This window comes from Antedon bifida, chromosome 6, assembly GCF_963402885.1.
Source record: "Antedon bifida chromosome 6, ecAntBifi1.1, whole genome shotgun sequence".
In the NCBI taxonomy this organism is placed as follows: domain Eukaryota; kingdom Metazoa; phylum Echinodermata; class Crinoidea; order Comatulida; family Antedonidae; genus Antedon; species Antedon bifida.
The window spans coordinates 8243629-8268500 of NC_136231.1; the positions used below are offsets into that span (position 1 = coordinate 8243629).

The 24872-nt window shown below is 33.9% G+C and overlaps 1 protein-coding gene across 1 annotated transcript in view; it reads left to right on the plus strand.

The window, feature by feature from the left end:
• The window catches only part of LOC144845575 (long-chain-fatty-acid--CoA ligase 5-like), a 31449-nt gene continuing 6577 nt past the window's right edge, over positions 1–24872 (plus strand). Inside the window, exons 1-14 of the mRNA XM_078703001.1 lie at positions 1–64; positions 691–846; positions 7200–7314; positions 7819–7880; positions 8781–8882; positions 10006–10105; positions 10404–10576; positions 11466–11498; positions 14154–14205; positions 14419–14498; positions 15069–15146; positions 15410–15544; positions 19493–19633; positions 24574–24742. Of these exons, the coding sequence (XP_078559127.1) occupies positions 62–64; positions 691–846; positions 7200–7314; positions 7819–7880; positions 8781–8882; positions 10006–10105; positions 10404–10576; positions 11466–11498; positions 14154–14205; positions 14419–14498; positions 15069–15146; positions 15410–15544; positions 19493–19633; positions 24574–24742 (1399 nt within the window). The 5' untranslated portion in view covers positions 1–61. The remainder of the gene's footprint in view (positions 65–690; positions 847–7199; positions 7315–7818; positions 7881–8780; positions 8883–10005; positions 10106–10403; positions 10577–11465; positions 11499–14153; positions 14206–14418; positions 14499–15068; positions 15147–15409; positions 15545–19492; positions 19634–24573; positions 24743–24872) is intronic.

Consider the following 24872-nt stretch of genomic DNA (forward strand, 5'->3'; position numbering starts at 1 on the left):
ACACATATCGGTTGTCGTGTCCTGTGATTGGCGCTGCCCTGGGAAAACAGTTGCAACAATAATGGTAGGTTTCTGTAAAAACAAAATATTGATTTATTATTCTATAGTATTAATTATAGCTAGCTAGGCCTAGTTAGGTAGAAAGAAGGCGTTTATAAAGTTACATCCATTCCCCGGCAATCCAAGCTAGGCTTTAGTTTAGAATTAGCGATGTATCACGGAGCATATTGATTGGGTCGGATGGAGGTATATATGCCTACCTCCATGATTGTTGGTCCCTCTAAGTTCCTACTCTACTACGACACCAAACAAACGGAACGGAACCAAACGAGGCTCAGAATGTTGCAAATTACCTACCAAACGAGAGTATATAATTGTTAATTAATTATGAAAACCGAACTTTTATAGCAAAAATCGTCCGAATTTATGTTAAAAACGATATTAGCAACAACAACTGAAACCAAACGAGAGTATCTATGGCACGCCTATAGTGCCTTTAATAGGAGAACAATGAGTATTGAGCAACAGCAAAATTAAAAAAAATTAAACAATGTGTATTCTTTCAATTAACATGAGCCAAAATATAAATATGCTCCCTCTGCTTTCATTATTTAATTGATTAATTATATTTTGATATTTTTTTATATCTTGGACATAACATGCACTAAAGAAATTATATGTTTGTTGCAGGCAATGTCTGTAGAAGATATCCTTAGTTTCCTTGGTAACAAGTCAACTGTTTTAGCAGTTGGTGCTGTTGCATTGTCTTCATCTTATTACTTGGCCACAAGACCATCCCCTGTAAAGCCGGTCATTGACCTCAACAAACAGTCTTTAGTATTGGAGGTATTTAATATTTTGTTTTGTCATGTTTTTATATTATATATGTATTTTATTTGAATTGACAGAAGACCCCATGTTAATATCAATTCTTTTTTAATGTAGACTTTAAAGATGGTTAATAAAATAAAGTGGTATAGTTTGTATTTATTGGTTTTAGGGAGAGATTGGGGTGGTAATTACTTTGCAAATCCTGGCCAAAACCTGTCCGGCTGCACTCAATTTGGCTTCCAAAAGTTATTAGGCTATTTGTGTACAACATCTATTCTTTTTTGTCCTTTTAGTTTACCATCTTCATTGAACCCCATATTGATGTTAACTATTAGATCATGTTCGTCTACTATCGCCTTTAAATCTGCCTTGAAAACTTATCTTTTTCTTCAGATTGAGCTCTCTCAAACACACGCCTTTGATCACTTACTGCTGGAATTGGCGCGTTACAAATTCGTACTATCATTATTATTATTATTATTATTAATGATTTTACTGATGATTACTGAATTAATCCACATAAAGTAATATTTATATTAATATAACAATATTGAATTAGGCAATATCAATCTTGTTCATGTGATTGTGTGGCAGGCTTATTATGTTATCATGAACATACTGTAGGGTAGCATCTAGGGCCTAATTTTGTCATTTTATTTCTTTAAATGAAGGTCTGGAATTTTAAACCACTAAAAACAGAAAGAATTCCAGGATTAGATTTGTATCAGACACTAAAGTAACAATAATTGACCACTAATGTAAAACTAATATTAACTACTAATAATAAAATAAACCACTATTGTAAAATCTTAACCAACAACAACAGTTTATAACTAACATAACAAACTACTCATTTAAACTAAAATTTAACAAGTTAAAAAAGAGGGAATTGATGGGGAAACAATCAGGCTTGCCAGAAGATAGAAATTCAAATTCTTAAAGGCCAGGTGCGGGCAAAAATTTTTTATTGATCATACATTCCAATAATTATCGATCTATAGTTTCCCCTATGTTACATAATTTTAGGGATTGTATTTTGTGTTACACAAGCGTGTTTAAAATAAGCATTTTATTATCAGTGGCGTGATAGTTCAAATTCCACAGTAAAATCTCTTTTCTTTTATAAACAATTGTTGTAAATAGAGAAGCATTTAAAAAAAAACTATGAAAAATAAATGGTGTGGGTAATGCTATCAGATGACTAAATATAGGTAATATAACTTAAATTTTATGTTTCTAGTATTTTTAATTAACTTCAGTTATTTATTTTCATGCTATAGCAAAAATTATCCACAGTTTATCCACCATCTTTTTTCACCTTCTAGGGAGTCACTAGACATATTAATATTACATTAGGTTAAACTACCTAACTGAAAAAAGGTCCTGGTTTTTATAGAAGAATTTTGTATTTCACCATTTTAAAGGCCAGGTGCGGGCAAAAAATTTCTATTGATTATACATTCCAATAATTATCGATCTATAGTTTCCCCTATGTTTCATAATTTTTGGGATTTTATTTGTGTTACACAAGCTTGTTGAAAATAAGCACTTTCTTATCAGTGGGGGGATAGTTCAAATTACACAGTAAAATCTCTATTCTTTTGTACACAAATTTTGTTAATAGAGAGGCATTTTAAAAAGCTATGAAAAATAAACAGTGTTGTAAAAAATGTTATCAGATGACTAAATATAGGTAATATAACTTGAATTTTACTTTTCTGGTATTTTTATTTAACTTCCGATTTTTATTTTCATGCTATAGTAAAAATTATCCACCGTATATCCACCATCTTTTTTCACCTTCTAGGGAGTCACCAGACATATTATTACATTAGGTCAACTACCTAACTACTGAAAAAAAGTCTTCCTGGTTTTTATGGCAGAATATTGCCAAATTTTGTATTTGACCATGTTAAGGGAAATTCATGTTTTTTCGTCTAGATTTCTGTTACAAATTTTTGATTTATGTACAATTAACCAGATATTATATTTAAAATTCATGCCTGTACCTGAGCTTTAAGGGAAATTCATGTTTTTTTCGTCTTGATTTCTATTACAAATAGTTGATTTATGTACAATTAACAAGATATTATATTCAAAATTCATGTCTGTACCTGAGCTTTAAAATAATTCTAAGGAATCTAAAAAGACTGTCTGCAGGTTCAAGAAAGGTTTAAATTCCGGCAGCGTTCATGAAACAGTATCTGAGTCTATGGATAAATATGCACACACAAACAGGAAATAAGAACTAGACTTGAACTAGTCACTTTGTTGAGTTAGTTATCTGCGCAGCAAACGCCACATGCACATAAGTTATAAAATGTGCACAGAAAATGATTATGCAATTATGATCTGAAGAAAGTTGATTAGAAATTAATTTTGCGCATTTGTAAATTTTAAATGTGCGTGTATGTTACAAAATGAAAAAAATGAATTTTAGTTTTTAATATACAGGTGATCAATCATTGAAATTAATGAAATCGTGCGCAAGTCTGACGTCATTTAAAAATAGGCGGTGTACAACGTAAATGTCCATGTTGACAAAGTTATGTAATATGTTGTTCAATTCAATTCAATTCAAAATTCTTTAATCATCCCACACGGGGCAATTCAAATAAAAAGGTCTGGATTAAAATGATCTTACAAAATATACAAAATATCACAATACACAGTACAAAATAGAAAAAAAAAAAGAGTCAAGGTTCAAGAATTTAAGAGTCGAATAGCCACTGGCAAAAACGAATTCCTTTTCCGGTTTGTTCTACATGCCGGGCATCGAAAGCGACGCCCATGAGGCATGAGCTCGAAATCACTGAACAAGGCATGGTTAATATTTTTTAGAATAGCTCTACTTTTTTCTAGAGTTTGCATGTCACAGAAAGAAGATAAACTACGAAGTTGACAACCTATTAATTTAGAACTTAAGTTAACAATTCTTTGTAGTGAGTTTTTCTCTTTGACCCTAAGACTAAAAAACCAGCATATAAAGGAAAAAGTTAAAACGTTCTCAATAAAGGAATTATAAAAAACCCTAAGAATTACTTTATCGACATTAAAATGGTTCAGCTTCCTTAACAGATAAAGTCTCTGGTGTCCTTTCTTTACTATTGCCTCTGTGTTTAATTCCCAGCCGAGATTGTCCTCAAATATAGTACCTAGGTATTTAAAGGAATGGACAATATCGACTGGTTCGTCATTTATAATGGATACCCAAGGGTTGCGTCCTTTCTCCTTCCTAAAATCTACAATCATCTCCTTGGTTTTGGTCACATTGAGTTCCAAGTAGGAGTTTCCACAAAATTGGATAAAATCATCTAAAGCGGAACCATGGCCGTCCTGTGAATTTTGAAGGAGAGACAGCAAGACAGTGTCGTCAGCAAATTTAACAAGATGACTATTGTCCTGTTTGCTGCGACAGTCATCCGTGTATATAATATACAGGAGAGGAGAGAGGACGCAACCCTGGGGGGATCCAATACTTGTCATACGTACATTCGAGTGTCTTTGGTTAACTAAGACCCTCTGACATCTGTTCGTAAGAAAACTTATAATCCATAATACAAAATCACGTTGAAAACCAAAATTCGAAATTAATTTGTTTGCTAAAATATAAGGGTGCATGGTATTGAAGGCAGAAGAGAAGTCGGCGAATAACATTCTGGCGTGAGATCGAGGCAGTTCAAGGTGCTTGTACAATGTGTTTAATAAAAAAAGCTTGGCATCCTCAACACCTCTTCCAGACCTGTATGCAAACTGCAGTGGATCGAGTTTAGACTCTACAACAGACGTGATGTAGGTTTTAACTATCTTTTCAAAGATTTTCATAACAAGAGATGTCAGCGCAATAGGGCGCAGATCATTCAGTTGTTTTATGACAGTCTGTTTAGGAATAGGTTTTATAATCGATTCTTTCCAAAGATTAGGAACTACACACTGGTTTATAGAGGTCTGGAAGAGGTACCGAAGGACACCACTGAGCTGATCCGCACACGACTTTAATGTTCTGCCCTCAATACCATCGGGACCAGAACTCTTATTTACATTTATATTCCTGAGTAATGTTCTAACATGATCCTCAGAAATAATAATTTCATCTACATGCGGATCATTATTGCCAACAGTGTCGTCTTTTAAATCGTGTTTTTCAAACCTAGCAAAGAAGTCGTTTAATCTATCTGGCAATGCCTGGTCATCAATACCCTCTACATTTATTTTATTTCTTTGTGTTTTATCAGCTGTGTTTATAGACGCCATATGTTTAATTCCTTGCCAAGCACTACGAATACATCCCCTACTAAACTTATTTTCAATTTTTCTCTTATACATGTCTTTAGCCTTACGGACAGCTACTTTAACTTCTTTATTTATTTGCTTATTATCGTGAGTGGTGCCTTGGTAAAAAATCCGTTTTTTCTTATTTAATATGTCTTTCAACTCTTTCGTAACCCACGGCTTATTATTTGCAAAAACGACAACCTCTTTTTTCGGTATTACTGAATCAACACAATAATTTACATATGATGTTATAACATCCGCCATTTCGTTTAGATTTGATGACGACTCATAAAATACTTGCCAATCAGTGCATTCAAAACACCCTCTTAAACGTTCGATACTGTCCAAAGTCCACAATTTAACAGTCTTGACTATTTTGTCCTTCCTCTGGATAACTGGGACATATTTTGGAATCAGATTCACACAATTGTGGTCCGACGCACCAAGCGGTGGTAATGCCACGGACCTATATGCGCTTGGAACTGTACCGTAGCATAAATCTATTGTTTTATCTTTACGAGTAGGGCAGGTTACATATTGGTGGTATATTCTGAGCGCTTTACCAAGCTTGTGTTGGTTGAAATCGCCTAATATGAGCCTGGGTGCATCAGGTGACAATGTCTCCAACTTGTGCGTATTTTCAGACAAGATTTCAGCTGCTCGTGTAGAATTAGCCTTTGGGTGTATATACACAACTGTAACAAATAACTGTGGAAATTCCCGCGGACAATAGAATGGTCTCAGTGAAATTGTCAACAATTCAATATCAGGTGTACATTGCTTATCGCGAACAATAGTTATGTTGCACCATCGTTTGTTTACAAATAAGCATACACCACCGCCAATGTCTTTTCCGGATTGTTTTGTCCTATCTCCTCGAATTAGGGTGAATCCATCAATTTCGACACTTTCATTAGGGACATTTTCGCTCAACCATGTTTCTGTAAAACATAATAGATTGGCTTCTCTAAAAACCCTATCATATCGAATATTTGTCCAAACCTCATCCATTTTATTTTTTAATGACCGAACGTTTGCCAAAACAATTGTTGGCAAGGGTAAGCGATATTTATTTTTCCTTATCCTCTGTCTTTCTCCTCCTTTCTTACCCCTCTTCCTTCTTTTATGTCTGCTATTATTGTCGTAGTTGTTTCCTTTGCTAATTATATCTAGGCTTAGGCGTGTTACATCTTGTATTGTGTCGCTCTTCGATCTAAGGCTTAGCAGCGCTTCCCTGCTGTAGACCAGTCTACCGTGACCGATACCATCGACGCTAACACAACAAACACAACATCGTATGAACAGTAAAAGTGACAAAACTCCACAAACCACGTAATTAGATCCACAATACATTCTTACAAGTGTCAATCAACAAGATTACTCCAAAAAAAGTTACTAATTTAACAAAAATCGAATTTAGATCACAACAAGAATCCAGCCTTAGACGTCGCCACTGAGCAGCGCCACCAAAAAAAAAAAAAAAAAAAAAAAAAAAAAAAAAAAAAAAAAAAAAAAAAAAAAAATTGTGACACGCTTTAGAGAAATGCAACCAACAAAAAAGAATATTCGGGCAGAAAGATACAGAAAAAAAAGAGGATTCCATACAATAACATTAACAAGCCTGCCAAATGCGGGTAATTAATAATACAGAAAAAAAAGATGATGATTCCATACAATCACAAGGAGTTATCTGCCAAAGAGCGGATAAATAATAAAGGCACACAAAGTCAAAGATTTAACTTCCTAAAATGTTTCCATCACAAAAATGACAGGAAAATATCCTACAATGTTCTAATGTAATATGTGTGGTTATAGTGGTTGATTTTTGTTATTTAAATTGCGGTGTACAACTTGTACTGTGTTCAAACGCAACAAATAGATAAAACATACAATATACCTCCAATGTGAAGCACTTTTCAAATACCGGTATTACATTGAAATCAAAGTTACTGTACAGTGTACATGTACTTTTGAAACCTATTTATAGCATAGGTACTTCAGAGTTTTACCACGGTTCAAAACAAAATGAGTGTTAACTTTTAGTGGGTGATGATTTAATAAACACAAACCAATACAGTGCATGTTTTTAATAGGGACCTGAAAGAATTCATGTTTCACCTTTAATGAAAAATGGCAAACTTCTAGAATACCGCTATGAAGATGTCAGGACAGTTTATGATGCCTTTTTAAGAGGCAAACGAATATCTGGTAAATAAAAAAAATGTTTCATTTTTATATTTATTCATTTACACATGACAATAAGCATATTTTAGTATTTCATTTAAAATAAATTGCCCTAAAATTGTATTTAAAACATTTTTTAGCCATTTTTTTTTTACACAAACAATGCACTTGTACACACAATCTGGATCGCACCTTTTTATTTGCTTTAACATTGACACAAACTTGATGAAGTTTTGCACATACTAATATTCAAAGCAGAAGCTATGCACGTTTATAAGGCCATGGTTTCTTAATATAGATGAAGCCCATTATGACCCTAACTCTACGCTATCTATTTTTAAAAACTTAGTTTTACAATTCTACATTGTTTGACAATTTGATATTTACCCTAAATGACATGAGATTGAGCTTCTGTTCAAAATCATTCTAATAAATAAATGTGTCACATTTTCTCTGGTTTAAACCATGGCAGAAAACTGGTCCTAATGTTGAAAATGATTAATCAATATGTCATTTTTGTGAATTCAGGTAATGGTCCGTGTTATGGGAAATCTACAAAATCAGGATTTGTGTGGACGTCATATAATGAGGTAATATATAACGATAGCGTTTCTTATCTTTTCTGTCATACCTGTTTTCCTTTTTTGAGAGTTGTGTACTAATATGCCATACCACTTTTTTATGCCATGAATCAGTGCAACGTAATGGTTTACTGGAATTCTGTGAAAAAAACAGAATTGTTGGAGGAATAAGCAACCTCAAGTGGTGAGCTGGTATCCCGGAGCTCACGATAAAGTCATGTTTGTGGTTAAATCCATCCATTTCATAAACTTGCCCTTTCCTGAGCCTCTTATACTACTCCCTATGTTACTCCATTCTATTAGCTTTCGGGCATGTGAAGCACCTTTACCAGGCAATAGGTGTAGGTCTAACATGTCTAACACGTATGTAGCACTCAACAATAAAAGGTGCTATTTACGACACACCCGGGTTGAACTTGACCCCTTGTGGCAATATAGGCTTAAACTATATATTAAATCACAGTGTAGTTTCACCAATATTTCCTTCGAACTGGCTTATGTACCACTACAATCTAGGCCGGGAAGCTTATGTAACATACCCTGCTGACTATAGGCTAGAACACTGGAGAATGTACATAGGGCTAATCCATATGGCACCAGTCAGCAACGCACATGACTTCGGGTCACATCCTAGGTTGACCCATTATTATATATGGGGGGTTTCAATAAAATACCAAGTGTGTAGTACACTACACGATTCAGTAACTTTTATGTTGGTTCAATGGGGTTTGCTATGTTTTTTTTAGGTTTTCAGGGGTTTGCGGTGTTTAGCAATACCCTATTAGATGATGTTTCAACCCTTTACTGAACATTGTATTCTGGTTACATTCTGAATAGTTATAATGATGTTGGTTTGTAAACATACGTAGAAAAATACATTATACAACAAAGATTTATATTTTGTTGTAGGCATATAACCTTGGGAAAGCACTTGCCAGTGGACTGTTTATTAAAGGCGTAGTTTCTGGACAGGACACATTTATAGGAATATATGCCCAGAACAGACTTGAGGTATGTGTAGTAAAACAAAAAAATACTTAAATGTTATTTAAACGCTTCAAAATTTAGTTATCCATTAGGAGTGGTGATATCAGCAAAAACTTATATACTTAAAATATATTTTGATTGTACTTACTGCAATAAACAGAAAAAAAAAGATAAACAAAAATATAACAATAAACAACTGCTGACATATCTTGAAGAATGTTAAAAATAGAGAGAATAGAGGCATAGTTTTTTACCATATTAAAAAAAATTTCACTTATATCACATATTTCTTCTTCGGTCGTTGGATAAAAGTACATTGAATTATTGTTTGGTTCTTGTAGGTAATATTAATCCATGTTTTCATTAAAGGAATTTCACTATCAATGAGTGAAGCACAAAGTTACGTGAAAAAGTAATTACATGCATTTGCAATATCTTGCAGTTAATCCAATGATTGACCATCACAAGTATAAGATTTGTAGTTTAACATTTGATTTATTACATCCCACGTTTTCTTTATGTTTGATTTAGTATTGGAGAATTGTAAAAAAACAGCAAAAGCTAAAATTATTGTGCAATTCAAGAAGCAAACATCAATTCTGATCTTGACCAAATATGTTTAAGGACTATTTCATACAGTGAACAAATAGTCATCAACAAATCAATAAAATACAACATTGAATACTAATTTCTTACACCAATAAGGTTTATAATCAATTTTAAATATATAAATAAGCAATACTATAAAACTTATAATTCCGATGGGCATCTTGGAATCTACTGTGACCTGTCTACGCTTAAACATGTTCGAAGCATGAGAATGCACAATATGTGATACACTGACCTGGAAAGCATAGATTAATGTCTAACTTTTAAAACTAAGATAATTACGTTAGATTATAATTGAAAATTCTGAAGTCTGGCAATTAATTATCTCAATCAATTACTTTAACTAATACTAACATCAATAAAGATATACAAACATACTCAATAAACAACCTTTTTTTGATTCCCAATATGAGTAGCATGTAGTAACAAAGGATGCATCCCCTTTGTTCGCCTTCTCTAACTCGCCAAACTAAAGACTGTAGCACCGCCACAGTTAAAAATGACACTTATTTACATAGTGTGTTCATCATTTATTTAGTGGGGTATATCTGATGTAGCATGTCTGATGTACAGCATGGTATCGGTTCCTTTGTATGACACATTAGGACCTGAAGCTTGTTCCTACATTGTCAATAAAGGTATGCTTGCCATTCTGCGTCATAAACTTTTAATTATTTAGAAGTGTATAAATGCTATTAAATGTCGTGCAATGGTATGTACTATTTTTGAATAATTTGTAGAATTGTTGAATAGTCTTTTTTTTAATTGTTTGTTTGTGTTTTTTTTTCATATTATGAAAAAAAATCTCTGGCTGAAAAAAAGCACTACAGATTAGGTGTGTTTATAAAATCCAAATAAATATAATATTTTATATATTATATAAAAACCAAATATATACTCATACCTTATTTGTATACTATTCTATAATCCTAATAGCAAACATTGCAACTGTCATTATTGACACTGAAGAACGAGCTCGGAAGTTTCTGCAGAATGTTTTGGAGATGAAATGTCTGAAGAGGGTTATAATGTTGGAAGATATTTCACAAGATTTAAAGATAATAGCTGAGAATGAACAAGTTGAAATTTTGAAGTTTTATGATGTTATAGTAAGATTGTTTATTTATTTACATCTCAATGATCTTACCAAGTTTCACATACTAGTGTGTAAAAATGATGTTATGCAGTTGAGGTCTGTAATCGTAAATCAAAATATCTTGCACACTTTTAGAGGTCAATCTTCTGACCAATAATGCAATTCTGTCCACAAGATTTAGAGATACGGCTGCAACAAAAATCTTCGAAAGAAGGAAGAATAATCAAGACTAGATTTGAACTCATCATCGTGATAAGACCGCACATATATTAAAATTATGAAGGCCCAAATTTATTATGACATGAAGTAAATATGTTTACAGTGCTGAATCGTCTATTTTGTGTCATACGATATAGCATAGAAGAAATTATGAGACCCATTCCAATTTTTAACATGATCATGTAATGAAAATTAAACATGAAGATAGAGATTTCAAAGATGATTGTCCGAGTCAAATCATATTAAACTTGGAAGACGGTTTGCATGCACATACTAATGAGATGTGCGTTCTTTTAAACGTAATGAAGTTTTACGAAAAAGATGAAAATCTGACTTTTTGAATTTAACTGGCCATATGATGACGTCACGACATCCGATAGATACAATTTAACAGCTTCCATGGTCAACCATAAAATCGTGCGTACCTTATGCTGCGCCGCGTCATAAAACAAAGTTTCCTGCATATTTGCAGTTAGATCTTCTGACCAAATTAGAGATACAGCTGCAACAAAAATTGTCGAAAAAAATTGAGAATAAGATGGATAAAAAAAATATCCTGACAATCACAAGGGGTTATCCGCAATATCAATTTGTGGATAACCAATTATTTCAAGAATTTTTAATATTGTATTGTAATATTCTTTATTTATACCTTATACTTACTGTATGTTTTTTCTTTTTAGAATCTAGGAATGACTGATTTACAAGAACCAGTGGTAAATTATTTTAATTGTTTTATTATTTACACAAGTTATAAACTTATTTTTATTACAAATGTTTTTAAATAGTTTTTATGAGTGATCAATGCTTACTAAACCCACTTTTATATGGTCAATAACGAGGATCACAATGCCAATTTGGTTAGACGTTGGCTTAGGCTTACACTGTTGAGAGCGAAATACATCTTTAGTAGACAACAGTGGCGTAATGCAGAGGATAAAGGCCCCTGGTTTAGCACTCCTTAGGGCCTTCCAATGCTGGATAGTGCTCTGTGGCATTTGTCTTTCCTTCAATGTTTTAACCTTTAGACATAGGGTCTTAATTTTCAACTAAAAATATTATCAGATCAGCCTATTTTTTCTATTTTGAATCATCCGTCTGTCTAAGTGCTCGCCCGGCCATCAATGTTGTACCATGAGACTGTAATCAATGGGTTATAGATAACAAATTATCTATTCACCTTGCAAAAACTGAATCCATACTCTTTGAATCCCATTGTCATGGATGTGTTTTAAAGACATGCAATGAGTACAATAACAACATGGTTCGTTTCTAGGCGGCCATGTTCCACCATCTACTTTATCATTTTATTTTATTTTATTTATTTAATTTGAACAATATTTAATGAGGGTGATCCATCCAGCATAAGCTGATCATTAGGTACCCTCAAACAATACAAACAGTAAATACAAAATAAACTATAAAAATACAAAATTAACAAAGATATAAAAAATAAATATATATATAAATATACAGTACGCCTACTATGTAAAAATGATAATTAAGAAATAATATCAGAGAGAGACAAAGAGATGTTTTTTCAAAAGAGATTTAAAGGAGAAGAAATTGTAAGAGTTACGAATGCTTAAAGGTAGAGAATTAAAGAAAGAAGGAGCATTGAAACTAAAACAAAGTTTAAATATTTCAAGGTAAGGACGAGGGATAAGAAGTAATTTGCCTAGTGTTCATACAGCCGTTGGAAGTGACTTTAGTTAAAAGATGACAGATAGTAAGTGGAGCAGAGTGATGTAGAGCTTTGAAAGATAGACATGCAAGCGGTATTGTTCATGGAAGGGGAGAGTCTTAGCACTGAAAAAGTGATAGATCGAGTAGTAGACGGATAGCTTTATTCTGGATTTTTTTAAGTTTAGTGGTAGAAGAAGGTTTATAACCCCAGACAGAGCAGCAGTAGTCAAGTCTAGAAAGGAAAAGTGAATTGTACAGAAGATGAAGAGTAGATTTGTTTGTAAATTTAGAGATACGTTTGAGTAAATAGATAATAGAATTGAGTTTTTTACAAAGGGAAGATATGTGGGATTTCCAGGTTAGAGTATTGTCAATTATGATTCCATGAAGGTGTTTGTGAGAAGTAACAGATTGAATAGGAGAATCATTAAGAGTTAGGGTGATAGAGTTAGATTTAAGTTTTTGAGAAGAGCCAATGAGCATATATATTTAATTTTTTAGATATTGATTGTTAGTCTGTTAGATTTTATCATTTAATCATAATTATCAAATGTTCATTGGACATAGAGGGCGGTATATATAATATGCATTATCATGTCATCTTCCTAATATTATTAACTAAGTTAACCTACATTACACTGGCTGATCGCAGTAGAAAGTTAAGTCTTTTGTAGATGAAAGTAAACCTTTGACAGACTTTGGCATGAGGCACTATGGGCAACAATGAACAAATACAACATGAGACAGAAGCAGATACACACCATCAAGAACCACCAAGGTCAGCAACTTAGTACTGGTTGGCAAATTGTTTCATACATCAGTTTACCCCAAGGCTGTATCCTTTCGCCTACACTCTTACATATCTTCATCGAAGTCATTTTCTGAGGGAATGTCAGTTCTGTTGTGCAGATAACATCGACCGAGTAGATGGTAGTGAAGAGGAACTTGCCCTGACGATGAACCTGGACAGTAACGTCCTCCAGGTGTGGCATAGAAATCAGTTTCGAATAAACAAAGATCGTATAAATAGTAAAAGGAAGGCCAATCTCAACGAAGATTGAAGTCACCGGGAATGAGCTTGGTTCATATTAAGTTCATATATCTTGGTTCGACCATCAAAGAAGAGTGTTCAAGAACAGAAGTAATTGCAAGAGCACCACAACCAACCATTGCGGTCGCAAAGCTAACAATTATTTGGAGAGACAAAAGCTTTAGTCACAAAATAAAATCTGGTTACTCCGCACATGTATGCGAGTCTTGAACATTAACAGTCAAACTACAAAGAAGAATCCAGGCCCTGTAAATGACCATCACATATCTAGACCGCATGTCACCAATGCTGCAGTGCAACATCATCAGGCTAGATGTTGGTGTTCTATGGATGCCATATATTTTTACCCGTAATTGGCATATTTAAGTCCCAATTCTTGACCGCTGTTCACTACCTCACTCCCATTCTGATGCGTAAACTACCTATTGTAATATCGCAATTAATTGTCATGAAAATCAATCAAGCAGACCCAATATGAGATTTATTTTTAAAATTCAGGTCAATGAAATGAAAAGTGAGGAGGATATTGTGTAAGAAACTACAAATATTTCCAACTTAAAGTAATAATGCAGAAATATAAAACTTTCACATTGTCTAGTTGTTATACTGATTGTATGTATGTTTGTTTTCACAGCCTCCAAAACCTTCTGATTTACATACTGTATGTAACACTAGTGGTACAACAGGTAACTGCTATGATATTGATATTATTAATAACTGTATACAGTAATTTATCCAAAACTAGTGAAGAACAATTTGCTTGCGAAATGTGGACAAATTTCAATGTACTGTATATACAACCTATGTCGGCTACACTGCATTCATGAATACAAAAGCATTATAGGCAATCTATTTATTTATGTAGAAATTATTATTATAATTTATTTATTTTATATTAGGAAATCCAAAGGGTGTTATGCTTACTCACAGCAATATAATAGCTACTGCAGCATCATTCCAAGAAATCGTAGAAGTGCCTGTAAGTTCTGGAAACCAATTTATGCTTGATAATAATTTTAACTACTACAAAGTGTGATGTTTTGTCCTACTCTGATATAATTGTGCTGGATACTCAGTAGACCTACATTAAGAACACATTGTGAAACAAATTCGCAACAAGAATTCTCAAGCTTTTAAATCTAACCCTCATCAGCTCAAGCATGGTGCTAGGCTAGCAATCTAGAAGTTGGGACGTGTCCTGATCGAGAATTACGGAGTGTCCAGTACAATTACTCCTGACCAAATAGTTTGCACTTTAATTTTGCTATTGTGCAAAATTGATACAGCTGTAGTATGTTTTTATTGTGAAGCGCCTTTTCTATAATACGATAGGTAAAATGCAAATCTCAATTTAATATACTGTATAGGTAGTAATTATTATGTTAAAACTAACATCTATTTACTTATAATACCCTTTTCACATCTGTAAAATGTAACAACTTGTTACAAGTTGTTTCAACAATTTCCAAACATAATCCACAATACATTAGTACAATAGTGCTAGCAAATGCTAAATATTTTAATTAATAATTAATTTTTTAACATTCAGCCAGAGGACATGTTTAATGAGGAAACAACACTGCTGTCATACCTTCCACTGGCTCATATGTATGAAAGATTAAACCATGTGAGTATTCAATACTAATATATTTTTTTTCAATTGATGTTGATTTCCATACTTATGCTCATTAATGGATTATTACTAATACAAAAATTATACCTAACTGTATAGTATAGCTACACATGTGTTCAAGTTAAAACACTATCTTTTAAATTGCTAATTTCTGTTAGAATAGCTAGCTAGAAAGAAATAGTTTTACTGTTTGGTAAACTAAAGCTTGTGAACTGTACACAAAATATACATATACATATAAATTATTATATTATTAGTTGATGCTTTTAATGCATGGTGGAAAAATTGGATTTTATTCTGGTGATGTCAAGACAATAATGAAAGATCTACAAGCAATTAAACCACATGGATTTCCTTCTGTCCCGAGGCTTCTTAACAGAGTCTATGATAAGGTAATGTGATTCATTTTTCTAAAAAAACTTGTTTATTGTTGATTTCTGTCCTTATTTTCCCTAAAAATTCTCTTTTCCTAAGAAAAATTCTTAATGTTTTATATAGTTCTAGTTGTGTTGTAAGAAAAAAAACCAATATTTTTAATTATAGATTCTGTAATTTCCAGTTTTAATGTCATTTTATAGGTTATATCCTCTGGAAATTTGAATAAATTATCAGATCGTTGTGAATTTTAATCTTTGCAACAGATTACTCCTCTCTTATTTTGAAGCTCCTCTTTCATTTTTTTACTTTTTTTATTTGCTAACCTAAGCAGATCCCACATTCCCATCCACCACCACTTTCGACTACCACCCACACCCCCCCCCCCCTACCCCGACAATAACCACAACAAGATAAACTGCAACACTTTGGTCGATCATCCACTATAGAGTGTTAAATGCATGCATTCAAGCACCACCCACACTGCCACTACCATCGCCCAACCAATAGATGGATTCAAACTCCTCCTTCACACCCCCTCCCCCTTTCTCAAAGCCCCCACCCACCCCAAGTTAAAAATTGCAATGCAAAAGATAGGACAAAAAGTTAAGTTTTTAGACCCTCGCCTCCAACCCCCTTACTATTTCAAACTCCTGGATCCACCACTTTCTTCTCCCCAAAGTTGAACCAATCAAAAGTCAATGATATACTCAGGTATGTTAATGCTACATAACAAATATTGAAGCCCTGATGTGAAATTTCATTTCATTTAAGGTCAGCATGTAAAATATCACACTTTATATTAAATATTGGTTTTAAATTCTATATTTTTTTTACTGTGATGGTTGGATTCAGTATTAATATTAATTAATAATTATCTGATAATTATTTAATTTCCCTTAGTTATGCATAGCAACAGTTACTATGGTAACTAAAATTGAGATGTTTCATACTTATCTTTAAAATTTAAATTTGTAGATTATTAGCAGTCATGCCTTATTTGCATTTTCAAATTCAAGTCAAGTCAAAGGACTTTCTTCTGTGGTTATTTTTATTCATGAAAACCCCATATTTTATTTACAGCGGGCACCTCCTGTAAGCGGCCACCTCCCTTAACGGACGCAATTTGAAAAGCCTGTTTGTTCTTCCTATCTAATTAGTGCATTTGGTACCTACCGTAAGCGGCCACCTCCGTAAGCAGCTGCGGGCACCTTTTTATACTAAAAATGAGATTTTTTGTATGATAAATGACCTCCCGTAAGCAGCCACCCGAAAAATGTGATACTTATTGCATGGACCTATGAATTAGAGGTCCATGTTTATTGTATTTCTTTTTATATTAGCTTTATTTCGAAGCGGTTTTAAAAACATTACTGTGAAGAGATGAGAAAACTACACAGATTGTGACCATTTTTCATATGATAAAAGCTTTTAAAATTTGTCTGAAAATGCTAAAAAATACTAAACCACCTGATTATAAATAATAATACAATTAGCTGGAAAATTGAGAGGCTCTTTTCGTGTATCGTGTATAGCCATAATACGTGATTTTGGCCCTTTATCGGCAGAACCTCCCGTAAGGGGTCACCGCCCGTAAGCGGCCACTTTTCCAGGTCCCGAGGATGGCCACTTCAACTGTATTTAAAAAAACAATTATCCTTAGTTACGCATAGAAACAGGTTCTAAGATAACATAAATAATACATTTTGACGTAGTTTGACCCAACAAATGACCCTTTCACAAGGTCAGACATTTTCTGGGATTCAGTAGGTAAGTAAATTTGGGAAAAAGTAGTAAAGCTATATGATCAATTGTTTGTAGTCATGAAACCCCATATTAAAAATATTGTACTTAGTTACGTATAGAAACAGTTGCTACAGTACACTATAGGTAAAATGTTGATGTAATTTGACCTCAATATGTAAAATATAATTTTTTTTTTCATGAAAACTCCATATTTTATTCAAAAAAAATTATCCTTAGTTACGTAAACAGGTTTAAGATAACACTAAAGGTCAATTTTTTACCTTTATTCAGATTTATCAAGACTTTCTTTCTGAGATTATTAGGATTCAGTATTTAAAGTAAATTTGGCAAAAAGTAGAAATGTAAAACTATGTAGAAAAAATGTTTTGTATTTATGAAAAACCCTTTATTTTTTTAATATTTTCGCATAGAAACAGTTACTATGGTAAAATGTTGACCTCATTTGACCTCAAAATGAATGAATTTACAAGGTCAAGTTTGTCATCACTTTAAGATTATTAGAATGCAGTAGAAGTAAAATTGAGAAAAATTACAAATGCAATAAATTCTTTGTATTCATAAAAACGCCATTTTTTACGTTTTTTTAAAAATTACTTTCCTTAGTTACACATAGAAATGGTTGCTAAGGTAACACTATAAATAAAAAATGAAAATTGTTGAGAATTTTTTATGAACTATCTTGTAAATTTTGATCAAACATTAATAGTTGTAGTAAAGTGGGGACCTGTCCTGTTTTGCCTTTTGACCTCAAATGACCTTTGACCTTTACACGGTCAGATTTTTTGGGAGGTCTTTCTGTATCTCTTTACACAAAATAGATGTAAAAATTTATAAAAACCATTGATGCAATTATTTCAAAGTTTAACGTTATTTTCCATCAACTAAATACAGTATTTCAATGCAAAATACTGTTTTTCTGGCAATTAATTGAAATAAACCTGGCAACACATTCTCCTATTTTATCTAAACTATTTGTATGACTCTAGTAGCATTATGACAAGCCACATATACATTTTATTATTGTATTAGCCATATTTAAATTGTGTTTCATGTGTTTTGTTTGTTGATATTTTGTTTGTATTTTTTGTATTTTCCTGGCAACACAAAACCTATGTACGAAATTTACCCCAGTGTTTTTTTCGTGATTATTGTTGACAAACCTATTGACTATCAAATTACAAAAGTTCATTGATATAAAAACACCACTTTGGAAGTTATAGGTACGTTTATGAGGTATACTTTTATAAAAAAAATATTTTTTAAAAACACCCCTTTTTAAAATAATGGTATCAACCAAACTCCATTTTGTAAATTTTTTTTTTCTACATTAAATGGAACTCAATACATGTTGTTTACACTGCTATAAACAAAAACTGTATACTGTAAGTATTTTTGCTTAAAATAAGTATACAAGTTTGTACTTTTTCACTATAGAAAATCTGTGAAAAATGGCAAAAACATCAAAATTTGGATAATTGACCGTTGTCATGGCAACGGAGGCTAAAAATTAAAATGAATGTTGTAGATATGCTTTTTATTGAAATGTCTATCCATGGTAAAAATTTGAGCGAAATCCATTTTTTTACATCTGCCACCAAATCTTTGATTTTTACAGACAATGGCTCTTAAGATGTATTATATTTGAAATAGGACAAAAACAATTTAGTAATTAAAAAAAAAACAATTGCTTGTTGCTAATATTTTTCATTTTATGATTTTGTAAAGTTAAACCTATCATTGAGAATGTTTGCAAATTTGTTAATAAAATATATTTAGGAGCAACCAACTGTGGTGTAGGTACAAAGGTTATGTTATGGTGGTGATAGTGATAATATGACAATAATGATGAAACTGATGGTGTGTTAGTCCAAGACCATTAGACCAAAATGGGCCATGGTTGTCATGATGCATAGTGAAAATACTATATTACTACCCTCTAGGAAGTGTAGAGGATGGTTCTCGGAATGATAATGACTTATTATTATGATGTTTTATTGGGGAGGTGTTAGGCGTTTATTCAAATAAATACCATCCATTTAATTTATATACAGTATAGATTGTTATGATAAGAGATAAGCAGAGAGGACCCAGATACAGTTGATGGCTTACATTACAATGACTGCTTTTTCAAAATACTCTTTTTTCAATATAAAGCAAATGATAAATTATTTTAAACATTATTTGTTTTCATTTATTAGATAATTCAAAGTGTAGAATCTGGAAATTGGCTTAAAAGAACTTTGTTCTACATGGCATTAAATGCAAAGAAAAAAGAAGTTCGCAAAGGAATTGTTAGAAGAGATACTATATGGGACAAACTGGTTTTCTCCAGAATTCAAGTTAGCTTTTTTACTCTTTATCATACAGTACAGTCAGGGGAAAAATGGCAAAAGGTTTCCTACTTTCTAGGATTGTTATCGGATAATAATAATAATCTTGTAATATGACCACAGTGCTGATTTTGCCATTTTCCCCCTAACTCTTAAGCTCTGTCTAAACTATCAAACTTTATGTGAAAAAAATGTGACATTTTTTGTTACATAAAGTGTAGTGTAGACAGAGCTTAATACACACATCCTAATTTAAGTCCAAACTTGATATAGAAAATATATTATTCAAATAGAGCTAGGTCAACATCAAATTTGTTGTGTTTTATTAGGTGATCATTTAGAGTTGATCAACTATTGTTTATTTCTTTCTGTACAGATTTTTGTGTACCGATTATCTAAAAAAATGTTATCTCAAATTTCTGCAATATCTGTATCAAAATAAAACTTAGCCATGATAAGCTTTTCAGCATGACCACTCAACCGTGATGTCATCAGGCCATTTTGTGAATTCACCATATCAATATATATAATATAGGTTGTATTATGTAAAAACTACTATTGGATGTTGTGACATTATCCTATGGTCAGCTGAAATTAAAAAGTAGTTTTCTCATATCTTTTATCAAAGTTATACAAATTTAAAATAGTGTGCACCACGCTTCTACATGTTAAATATTCTTCCAAATCTTATATCTTTTTGCTTAAATCATTATCTTCTCAAAATGTCATCTTCATGTTTGGTTTTGGTAATGTTGTCATACGAAAACATTTCACATATGCTACACACTGTATATATATATATATATATATATAAACAAATCAGGCACAGAACATTAATTCTAAACCGCCCGGTGATATACTGAAATTTAATTAATTAATTTGAAACGATAAAGATGAGGAAATCTGTGAGAATGAGAAAAAGTCGCCCCAACCGAGACTCGAACTCGGACCGCCTGCTTGATATGCAGATGTCCTAACCATTAGACCACTGGGGCTTTCATGGTATTGTTCGAACTCGATTGGATAACGACTCTTTAACATTCTCGGCGTGGTACGGCGGAACAGCACTAGTCCTCAGTTGTACGCACGCGCACCAGAGATCAAATTGATACGCCCTCATCTTACAGTATTTTTATTCACGAGGCGGGATCTCCGAAGAGATACTTTTATATATATAAACAAATCAGGCACAGAACATTAATTCTAAACCGCCCGGTGATATACTGAAATTTAATTAATTAATTTGAAACGATAAAGATGAGGAAATCTGTGAGAATGAGAAAAAGTCGCCCCAACCGAGACTCGAACTCGGACCGCCTGCTTGATATGCAGATGTCCTAACCATTAGACCACTGGGGCTTTCATGGTATTGTTCGAACTCGATTGGATAACGACTCTTTAACATTCTCGGCGTGGTACGGCGGAACAGCACTAGTCCTCAGTTGTACGCACGCGCACCAGAGATCAAATTGATACGCCCTCATCTTACAGTATTTTTATTCACGAGGCGGGATCTCCGAAGAGATACTTTTATATATATAAACAAATCAGGCACAGAACATTAATTCTAAACCGCCCGGTGATATACTGAAATTTAATTAATTAATTTGAAACGATAAAGATGAGGAAATCTGTGAGAATGAGAAAAAGTCGCCCCAACCGAGACTCGAACTCGGACCGCCTGCTTGATATGCAGATGTCCTAACCATTAGACCACTGGGGCTTTCATGGTATTGTTCGAACTCGATTGGATAACGACTCTTTAACATTCTCGGCGTGGTACGGCGGAACAGCACTAGTCCTCAGTTGTACGCACGCGCACCAGAGATCAAATTGATACGCCCTCATCTTACAGTATTTTTATTCACGAGGCGGGATCTCCGAAGAGATACTTTTATATATATAAACAAATCAGGCACAGAACATTAATTCTAAACCGCCCGGTGATATACTGAAATTTAATTAATTAATTTGAAACGATAAAGATGAGGAAATCTGTGAGAATGAGAAAAAGTCGCCCCAACCGAGACTCGAACTCGGACCGCCTGCTTGATATGCAGATGTCCTAACCATTAGACCACTGGGGCTTTCATGGTATTGTTCGAACTCGATTGGATAACGACTCTTTAACATTCTCGGCGTGGTACGGCGGAACAGCACTAGTCCTCAGTTGTACGCACGCGCACCAGAGATCAAATTGATACGCCCTCATCTTACAGTATTTTTATTCACGAGGCGGGATCTCCGAAGAGATACTTTTATATATATAAACAAATCAGGCACAGAACATTAATTCTAAACCGCCCGGTGATATACTGAAATTTAATTAATTAATTTGAAACGATAAAGATGAGGAAATCTGTGAGAATGAGAAAAAGTCGCCCCAACCGAGACTCGAACTCGGACCGCCTGCTTGATATGCAGATGTCCTAACCATTAGACCACTGGGGCTTTCATGGTATTGTTCGAACTCGATTGGATAACGACTCTTTAACATTCTCGGCGTGGTACGGCGGAACAGCACTAGTCCTCAGTTGTACGCACGCGCACCAGAGATCAAATTGATACGCCCTCATCTTACAGTATTTTTATTCACGAGGCGGGATCTCCGAAGAGATACTTTTATATATATAAACAAATCAGGCACAGAACATTAATTCTAAACCGCCCGGTGATATACTGAAATTTAATTAATTAATTTGAAACGATAAAGATGAGGAAATCTGTGAGAATGAGAAAAAGTCGCCCCAACCGAGACTCGAACTCGGACCGCCTGCTTGATATGCAGATGTCCTAACCATTAGACCACTGGGGCTTTCATGGTATTGTTCGAACTCGATTGGATAACGACTCTTTAACATTCTCGGCGTGGTACGGCGGAACAGCACTAGTCCTCAGTTGTACGCACGCGCACCAGAGATCAAATTGATACGCCCTCATCTTACAGTATTTTTATTCACGAGGCGGGATCTCCGAAGAGATACTTTTATATATATAAACAAATCAGGCACAGAACATTAATTCTAAACCGCCCGGTGATATACTGAAATTTAATTAATTAATTTGAAACGATAAAGATGAGGAAATCTGTGAGAATGAGAAAAAGTCGCCCCAACCGAGACTCGAACTCGGACCGCCTGCTTGATATGCAGATGTCCTAACCATTAGACCACTGGGGCTTTCATGGTATTGTTCGAACTCGATTGGATAACGACTCTTTAACATTCTCGGCGTGGTACGGCGGAACAGCACTAGTCCTCAGTTGTACGCACGCGCACCAGAGATCAAATTGATACGCCCTCATCTTACAGTATTTTTATTCACGAGGCGGGATCTCCGAAGAGATACTTTTATATATATAAACAAATCAGGCACAGAACATTAATTCTAAACCGCCCGGTGATATACTGAAATTTAATTAATTAATTTGAAACGATAAAGATGAGGAAATCTGTGAGAATGAGAAAAAGTCGCCCCAACCGAGACTCGAACTCGGACCGCCTGCTTGATATGCAGATGTCCTAACCATTAGACCACTGGGGCTTTCATGGTATTGTTCGAACTCGATTGGATAACGACTCTTTAACATTCTCGGCGTGGTACGGCGGAACAGCACTAGTCCTCAGTTGTACGCACGCGCACCAGAGATCAAATTGATACGCCCTCATCTTACAGTATTTTTATTCACGAGGCGGGATCTCCGAAGAGATACTTTTATATATATAAACAAATCAGGCACAGAACATTAATTCTAAACCGCCCGGTGATATACTGAAATTTAATTAATTAATTTGAAACGATAAAGATGAGGAAATCTGTGAGAATGAGAAAAAGTCGCCCCAACCGAGACTCGAACTCGGACCGCCTGCTTGATATGCAGATGTCCTAACCATTAGACCACTGGGGCTTTCATGGTATTGTTCGAACTCGATTGGATAACGACTCTTTAACATTCTCGGCGTGGTACGGCGGAACAGCACTAGTCCTCAGTTGTACGCACGCGCACCAGAGATCAAATTGATACGCCCTCATCTTACAGTATTTTTATTCACGAGGCGGGATCTCCGAAGAGATACTTTTATATATATAAACAAATCAGGCACAGAACATTAATTCTAAACCGCCCGGTGATATACTGAAATTTAATTAATTAATTTGAAACGATAAAGATGAGGAAATCTGTGAGAATGAGAAAAAGTCGCCCCAACCGAGACTCGAACTCGGACCGCCTGCTTGATATGCAGATGTCCTAACCATTAGACCACTGGGGCTTTCATGGTATTGTTCGAACTCGATTGGATAACGACTCTTTAACATTCTCGGCGTGGTACGGCGGAACAGCACTAGTCCTCAGTTGTACGCACGCGCACCAGAGATCAAATTGATACGCCCTCATCTTACAGTATTTTTATTCACGAGGCGGGATCTCCGAAGAGATACTTTTATATATATAAACAAATCAGGCACAGAACATTAATTCTAAACCGCCCGGTGATATACTGAAATTTAATTAATTAATTTGAAACGATAAAGATGAGGAAATCTGTGAGAATGAGAAAAAATCGCCCCAACCGAAACATTCTCGGCGTGGTACGGCGGAACAGCACTAGTCCTCAATTGTACGCACGCGCATATATATATATATATATAGTCTCTATATTAATGAGACATAATAGGCACAACTCAGCACAATAAGCATATGAATCAGGTCATAGGATGACATACATCAATTTTTTGTGCTTGTATTTTAAGATTTTAAATGTCATTAAAATTATCTTTATCACCTACAATTTGTCAAACAAAGTGACAAATTAAATTCTAGTTTACATTGATATTATAAGCATACACAGTAAGATAAAACAATATGTACATTAAATAAATTAAAAAAAAAAATAATAAAAATTTAATTAATTTATTTATGCTTACCGGTAATTTTTTTTTTTTTATAGGATATGCTTGGAGGAAATATTAAGGTGGTGTTCACAGGAGCTGCCCCTTTAAGTTCAGAGGTCATGACATTTTTAAGATGTTCATTAGGATGTCATGTGATCGAAGGATATGGCCAGACAGAGTCTGGGGTTGCAGTTACCTTCACTCTTCCAGGAGATCATTCAACAGGTTCCCATTTGAATATTATTATAAAAGCACCAGTTACTGTAGATTATAGCAGTATATACAACATGAAGCAGTGCTTTAGCATTTACATTTTACTTTGTCAAATCCTTCTTTTTCGTTTGTCTATCGAGGC